Source organism: Lactuca virosa, chromosome 3, assembly GCF_052849685.1.
Source record: "Lactuca virosa cultivar CGN04683 chromosome 3, Lactuca_virosa_CGN04683_v6, whole genome shotgun sequence".
Classification (NCBI taxonomy): Eukaryota; Viridiplantae; Streptophyta; class Magnoliopsida; order Asterales; family Asteraceae; genus Lactuca; species Lactuca virosa.
In genome coordinates this window covers 76,993,756-77,002,227 of record NC_136428.1, presented here as the reverse complement: position 1 = coordinate 77,002,227, position 8,472 = coordinate 76,993,756, and the positions used below count along the sequence as shown (strand labels likewise).

The window sequence follows — 8,472 nt, the reverse complement described above, 5'->3', positions numbered from 1 at the left end:
ACGAACCATCGACTATAAGTTCAAAGTGTAAATTAGGCTCCATGCTTGGTCTGTGTGGTACGGCTATATGGTTAAATGATGAATCATAACAACTCAACACAAATAATATTAAAAGTTTAAGCAATGCAATTCCAAGCTATGGAATGAAACCAAAGATAAACACATTGATTTCAATAAATCTCATATTCTCCATGGTAATACGGTAATACCTTTACTCTACTTTTGCTTCACTCCGATCATCTCTATAGCCTCATACTTCATAATAATTGCCAAAGTTTGATCAAAAACACTTCTTTCCATATGCTTCTTGCTCAATATACTCACAAGAATCATCGGCCCATTGATAACTTTTTAATATCTTTAGATCTCGAATTCTAGATGGTAAGGATCCACTACAAGAAATTAGAGTATTACCGGTGACAGCCGTCGTCGCTAAAAGTGGGGTTTGTCGCCGCTACTACTCTTAGCGGCGACATGTCGTCGCTAAAACATCGACGCTGATGCTTTGTCGCTATTAATCAAACCGTCGTCGCTAATGTGTGTTGTCGTCGCTAAAGACTTGTCGCCGCTAATAAGCTCAGGACGCCGCTAAAGACCCGTCGCCGGTAATAACACAATTGTCGCCAGTAAAGGCGTCGCCGATATTGGTGTTTTCCTTATATATATATATATATATATATATATATATATATATATATATATATATATATATATATATATATATATATATATATATATATATATATATATATATATATTTCACATTAAAATTGAAAAAAAACTAGTATGATATTAATTAATCTAATCCTACATCATTCCATTCCAAAATATTAATACAACATCCGTTTAAAATACTCGTCCGATTTAACATATAACAAAATATCGAAAATACTAGTCTAAAATACTTGCACAAACAAAACATAAAAAAATCCTACAACTATCTACTTGTCATCATCGCTCTCCTTGTTTCCTCCAGTTTCATTTCGTTGTGGCAACGAACGAAACCAATCTTCAAGTGCAGCACTACATGCCGGATCTTTTAACATTGTTTGAAGCATTTCCAACTACAAATAAAACAACATAGTCTTATAAGTTAAACTAGCATTATAACATTCTATATACAAAATATAGATTCCACATATTGCATATAAAACAGTATAGCATTGTACTATAACTAACAATTACCAACCTACAAAATACCATTACAGCATTGCACTTTCATAAACTAACAATTACCAAGCTATAAAATACCAATATATCAAACTATAACCAAACTAACAATTACCAATATATAAACTATTATCAAACTAACAATTACCAAAATCTGAAACTATTACTAAACCAACAATTACCAACATTTTAAACAATTACCAAAATTAAATAGTCTTGTCACCTGTGATTGTGGCGGTGGTTGTGTCAGTGGTTGTTCCTGATCGTACATCGACACAACCGTAGAAGGTTTACGCCCGATGCATCTGATATGGCCACGTCGAACACCCAATATTTTTTCAAAACAATTTTGTGTATCCTTTGGTGTTAGACCGTTGGCTTCAGAAGAAGCTTGAGTTTGTTGACTGATCTCAAGGAGTAAAGCATTCTGTATTTTCAAAAAATGATAAACATCATAAAAATTAGATTACTAACTACCCCCTTGACGATATAAGCACTTATATGAAAATACAAATTAACCACTTACGTATTGTTGCTCGAATGCAGGACTACTAAATACCCCTCGGCGATCAATTGAAAGGATCTTTCCATAATAGGGTAAACTTTGAAGATTTTAATTGAAGTTTCTTTGTTTACGACTAGATTTTTAATTATTTTTTAGAGCAAGGGACCAAAACCGTACAAATCAAAAGTTGAAGGGCTGATCATATATATTTTGTAATGGAGTTTGGTTAAATCAGGAGGTTTGACACTTCCTGATTCCTCCTCGTCGTTCATACGCAAATAAGAAGCAAGAAAAAAATACGAATGGTCTTGTGTTTATCGGTGATCTACGAACAAATCAAGAGATTAAAAGGGGATTGATGGAGTGGACTTACGAAAAAGGAAGCAGCAGCACAGGTGGTATAAACAAAAATTACAAAATGCATACAATCTAACAAAATGCACAAACACTTCTTATCTCAAAATTACTAACAATTATCATCCAACATAGCACCAAAACAGAAAAATAATAGAAAATAGGAGAAATTTGACCTTGAATGTGTGCAGTTTCGGAATTGAGCTCAAGGGTCGCCGGTTTTGGAGGTTTTGGGGGAAGGTGTGGCGGTCTTGTGGCGGCAGGAGGGGCTAGCACCGGCTTTTACCTTCGTCCTCCGCTTAGTCGACTCATCCAAGTGATGAAACTGAGAAGCAGCAACAGAAACGAGAGAAGGAAAGGAGACAAGAGAAAAAAATGTCACCGAAAAGGAAACTGGAAGGGGTTATCTGTAAAGGGCATTAGCGGCGACAGTCAATAGCGACGACGCAAGGGTATTAGCGGCGACAATAGAGTAATAACGGCGACACCTTGGAGAGAAAAATCAACGCGTTTTCGCTTTCCTCTACAAACCATTGGATTGAAAACAAATCGGACGGATGGGGTAATTTGACGCGGATCGCCGCTAATGCCGACATTTCTTGTAGTGGGATAATATTACTCAAAATCAATTTTTCATGTTGCCATTTCGTTGCCAAACATGTAGTCTTGCATAGGATATACACATTTTAAAGCATACTTTCCACAAATAATGATCACTTAACCAACTTCTTCAATTTGTTCAATCGCTTAAATTGTTGGGAGCACATATAATCTATACAATAGACCAGTAAACCATGAAGATTAAACTTATAGCACCACAAGATGTCACAAAATATTAGTTAAATGAGACATGAAGATCGTATATCAACATATATAGCTTTTTCTCATTACAGAAAGTAGTTGTACTACCAAAATATGGATAACTGTTTATAAGAATGTACATATGAAATTTACATCAAATTAAAGATAAATTCTCAACATGTATCAATTGCTTAAGCATTCGAGGCCGATTGCATGATGGAGGTATCTTAATGTTTTCTTATAATTTACAAAGCCCAGAAACCAAAAGCTGAAATCATCAACAGTCACTACCTCCACATAGTTATATGATCGCCTCTTCGTGTTCATGCTTTCTCTTACTCCTTTTATCTTTCCTAACGGGATCGACACCTTATATTGGAACTTTAGCAGCTCGCCTGTGGGAGAATAAGTTTTAAGGGACCTATCACTGCAAAATGCAACCCTTTCTGTAGACACATAAAGTATGCCTGCAATTGCACCTGCTGTAGTGTACAAGTAGCATTGGGAAGCTTGTAACAGTTTCTCTTCCTCTCTGATACCGAAGGTTTTCCTAAAGATTTTACCTGGAGTACTGCCGAGTTGGATCATCTGGGCACCATGACTCAACTTCTGTTTCATGATTTCAATTAACTTGGGACTGGAACTTGCTGCATATTAACAAAAGATGAACAGTATAAGATCGACTGAAAGAAGATAAGTACAGTTATTGTTAATCCAGAGTGCAAAACTACGTACCTTCTCTTTCAATGCCATTGATCTTGGAAGTGGTGGAAGAAATTGAGTGACAGGGATCATAAGGTTTAGATAATAGTGATCCCTTAGTTGATTTGATCTCAACTCCAGTGTCATGTTTTGAGAATCTGTGATCCATATTTCGATGTAAATTTGTTGTGATTTGGTTAACTCGAAGGTATTGATGGTTACAATTTCTGATGTTCAATGCCGAAGTTGATGGGTAACGTGTTTTGAAAGAAGAAATTTATTGGCATATAAAGATGACAACTTTTATTTGGATGAGTCATCCATATCTTATCTTTACTGGTGGTTGGTAGTTGGGTCTTTTTCTTGAGCACTACTTTACCAACTTCTTTATCATGGCCTGCTTTTAACTGTGTATGTCTACCTTTTGCTGTCATGCTGACGGTTTTTTTAAAGTTATTTATCGGTTGGGAAAACACAAAGGTTTAGTGATGATGATTGATGACAGAGTAAAGGTAGATTATATATACTCGAAATGCAAATTAAAAGACCAGGCTAAGGAAAGTAATGTATATGGGTGCTTAATCAGACTGAGGTGTAAAGGAGTACACGGGTCAGGAGATCTAGATCTTGTTCTCTCCATTGCCATGTCATAACTACAAGCAGTCAAACAACATCTGGTATGCATAACAATTTAAATACTATCAAAAAATCAAAATTATTAGTTAATTATTTTAAATAAATTATTACTTAAGAAATATTTTTTAGTTATATAAAATTCTAATCGTTGATTTAAATAAATACGTGAAGTTATATCATCTTATAATATGTATTAATTTTATTTTATTTTTCAATCTAATGTTATTAATTTAATATAATTAAAGTGAAAAAATTAAAATTTAAAATTTAAAATTAAGAATCAATTATTAATTTAATGTAATTAGAGTGAGAAAATTTAAAATTTAAAATTTGAAATTGATAATCAATTATTAATTTAATGTAAATAGAGTGGAAATTTAAAAATTAAAATTTAAAATTGATAATTAATAGGTTGACAAGTGACATGATAAGTGATATATAACATCAATAAGGAGTTCTAAATTTATGACACTTGTCAACAGCAGATTAAACTTATTCTTTTATTAGAACAGGGATATATATATATATATATATATATATATATATATATATATATATATATATATATATATATATATATATAGGAAAGGGTTATTTGGAAAACAAAAAAACCCTAAAAATTATAAAAATGCATAAAAAAAATACCAAGACATCACACAACTTTTTTTTGAATTTTTTTATCAAAAAATCGCAGCATTTTTTACAATTTCGCTGAAAAAAAAATAAAAAATCAATTTTTTTTTTTGTAAAAAAAAAATTTTCAAAATTTTTTTTCAGCGATTTTGACCTAAAAGTTGCGATTTTTTGATAAAAAAAAATTCAAAATTTTTTTTTGTGATCTCTAAGTATTTTTTTTTATGCATTTTAATGATTTTTTGGGTTTTTTGTTTTCCATAGAACCTAAACATATATATATATATATATATATATATATATATATATATATATATATATATATATATATATATATATATATATATATATGAAAATACACTACTAAAAGTATTAATAGTTAGCTTTTCTTTAACCCATGTTAATACTACATAGTACATACCAGTGTTACAATATTTATCTTCATGTTCGTTCAAGAATCCAACCAATTTATGCGAGATTAAAATTGAAGATTTTACTGCATGTCTTGTTTGGTTACAAAACTGATGAAGCTGAAGTTTGTTGAAATTATAATACTTCATCAAATGAAGAAATTGATCGTTCTTTTGACGTGATGCATGAAATCCAGTTTCATAGTTTTACTTGCATATAATGTGTGCTTTTGAGTATTTGACATAAGATGTGGGACCCACCATGACCCTAACCCGTCACCGGCAACCTCGCAGTGGGGCCGAAACCCATATATCGCATCAAACCTGCAACTCCTGTGAACCCACTGCATAATCAGATCTGGAATTCATCAGTTCATTTTCTCCATACTGGCCCACACCTCTGCTCCAAATCACAGTGGTGGTGTCAATTGTCAAATAAAGCCCATTTAAAACCGGAAAACTCACAGTGGTGGTCGTGTACTCGTGTCCATACTCACATCTATGGCTATTCCTGTCATAAATATCTGATATCTATTAGTGGGTGACGTGCAGAATTTGAAAAAAGCATATAATCGAGATTGCAACAGGTCACATGCAACTTACATATATGACCATGCGAACCAAGCCGAAATGTATGTGAATGTCGATATGGGTTTTACTTTATTCATTGAAATTGAGGTGTAAAGTGGTGGGAATTTAGCTTTACTATCATATGACTGCAAGTTCATGGTTATTGACGTAAGACTTTTTGGATATCTTCTCCGTTTGTAGCATGCACCTCAAATGAACGCCATGTCATCAAAATTCTAATTATGGTCCAAAAAGTAGGATTTTGTTCTCGAAATCATGAAGTAGAATATACTAATTCTTATGGGAAGCTTTTATTTTATCTCAATGGTATCAACACAAGACAAAAATTAACATGATTTTTAGGGCATTATATAATACATTGAACTCTATAATTTTAATAGATTGTCATATTATTATTCTATATTTCATAGAACTCTATCAATTTTTTTTTACTAGAGTACATTAAACTCTACAAAATTCAACTAATGAAATATAGTTAAATAGTTATTTAAGAATTAGAAAACTTTCTTTTTCTGTCATTGAACTTCAAGTTAATTGAATGGTTTCATTCATTGAATGGCAACTATTTTATTCTCTCATTGAACTCTCCATTGTGTATTCTCTTAGAGACTTCCAAATTGTCTTTTCTTTATGTGCCATTGAATGCTAAAGGAAGTAGAAAGAGGATTATTGGGTTGATATGGGTAGGCTATAGTAGTCCACTTGTTGATCTCATCAGATTGATGTAACTTTTCCAAGTAGTTTGTCATACCATATATACACATTTTAAAGTATACTTTCAATGGATAGTGATCACTTAATCAACTTCTCCAATTTGCAGAATCGCTTAAATTGTTGAGAGCACATATACACTATTTGTTAGGAAACGATAAGATTAGTTGCGATAAGATTAGCTGTCATTTAGTTTTATCTCTATTTAAACTTCATTATGTTTATCTTTTCCCTAGTGGTTTGTCTCTGATAAAGATTTGTAATCGTATAAATTCATTGGAAAATCAATGAATAAACAAGGCAATTCATACCAACTTTTCATGGTATCAGAGCGGGTTTAAGAAACCTAAAACCCTAAAACATGACGAAATCTGGAGAAGAATCTTCAGAGGGCTCAAAATCGTCACCACCTAAAATCGAATCCAATTCTCCTTTCTTTCTTGGACCACAAGACCGTCCAGGTGATTTCATTACTCCAACAAGACTGCGTGAGGATAACTATGATGATTGGGCAGGAGACATACAGACGGCATTAGAAGCACGAAGAAAGTTTGGGTTTCTTGATGGGACGATCACATGCCCTGTTCCTCCGTGTACGACTTCAGATTGGCTCACTATCAACGCGATGTTGGTTTCATGGATCATGAATACCATCGAATCAGAGGTAAAATGCTATCTCTCTAAATATAGGGATGCGAAGAAACTATGGGATACCTTGAAATCGCGATATGCGATTGTTAATGGACCTAGAATTCAGCAATTAAAGGCTTCAATTGCAAAGTGTGAACAGAGCAAAACCATGCCTGTTGCAGAATATTTTGGCAAATTGACTGCACTGTGGGAAGAACTTCATAAGCATGAGCCTATAATTAACTGTGAGTGTTGTACAGAGTGCACAGCTGGAGCTAGACACGAGACCAGGAGAGATACAGATATGTTACATAAGTTTCTCATGGGTCTATGTTCAGAATACTTCTCCACTCTACGAACTAGCATTCTATCTCAGGATCCGCTCCCTTCACTTGACAAGGCTTTTCAATTAGTAGTGCAAGATGAACGAGTACGAACTTCAAAGGCTGTTCAGGAGGAAAAACCAGCAGAAGTTCTGGGTTTTGCTGTTAAAGTAGGAGCCAACGGGAGACGAGGAAAAAGTGACAAACCCGATAAGTCACATCTAAGTTGTACTCACTGCAAGAAAACAGGTCATGAAGCTAATACTTGTTTCGAGTTAGTAGGGTATCCTGAATGGTGGGAACACAACGACAGGCCTGATGGTGGCACTCAAGGAGGCAGATCAGGCGGACGAGGGAGAGGAAGTTTAAGAGCAAACACAGTCACTGCAGGTTCTCACAATGGAGGTATAGTGGCTGGAAATAATAGCAACTCACCGCTATTATTTACAGCTGAACAATGGAAGGCTTTAACCGGTCTTATGAGTACTTCCAAGATTACAGATGAAAGATTGAATGGTGAGTTTAAAAAACGATTGTGGATTATTGATTCAGGAGCAACACACCATGTCACTGGTGATGCTTCTTGGTTGGAAAATACACGTAACATACCTGGTCGTCTTGTGGGTCTTCTAAATGGTAAAAAGGTCATTGCAATCCGTGAGGGTTGTGTTAGACTTTCAAAGACCATCACTCTTAAGAGTGTTCTCTTTGTACCTAAATTAAGTTGCAATTTGATTTCAGTTTCTCAATTAAATGATGATATGCAGTGCATTACTCAATTCGATTCTTCTGTATGTGCTATACAGGACCGGTCGAGGAGGCTGATTGGAGCGGGTGTTAGACGGGATGGACTTTACTACTTTGGGAAAGGTCGATCAATTCTTCATGTTTCGGTGGATGCAACAACCTCCACGTTAGAGCTATGGCATAAGAGAATGGGACATCCTTCAGAAAAAGTGGTGAAATCCCTTCCTCCCATTTGTAACCTTAGGGGTAGTATGAATAA

At 34.2% G+C, this 8,472-nt stretch overlaps 1 protein-coding gene across 1 annotated transcript; it reads right to left on the bottom strand.

The window, feature by feature from the left end:
- Positions 1–2,868: 2,868 nt before the first annotated feature.
- Positions 2,869–3,804, bottom strand: LOC145166031 (putative GEM-like protein 8). The gene is made up of 2 exons (XM_079084960.1): positions 3,566–3,804; positions 2,869–3,477 (listed from the first exon to the last, which is right to left on the bottom strand). Exons 1-2 carry the CDS (start codon positions 3,699–3,701, stop codon positions 3,014–3,016), a joined length of 600 nt encoding a protein of 199 aa, XP_078941086.1. The 5' UTR covers positions 3,702–3,804; the 3' UTR covers positions 2,869–3,013.
- Positions 3,805–8,472: the final 4,668 nt, after the last annotated feature.

Excerpts from the sequence above, each read along its gene's own strand:
- LOC145166031 (XM_079084960.1), bottom strand. The coding sequence starts at position 3,701 with ATGGATCACAGATTCTCAAAACATGACACTGGAGTTGAGATCAAATCA. Across the intron at positions 3,478-3,565 it reads CAATGGCATTGAAAGAGAAG|CAAGTTCCAGTCCCAAGTTA; the intron begins GTACGTAGTTTT and ends GTTAATATGCAG.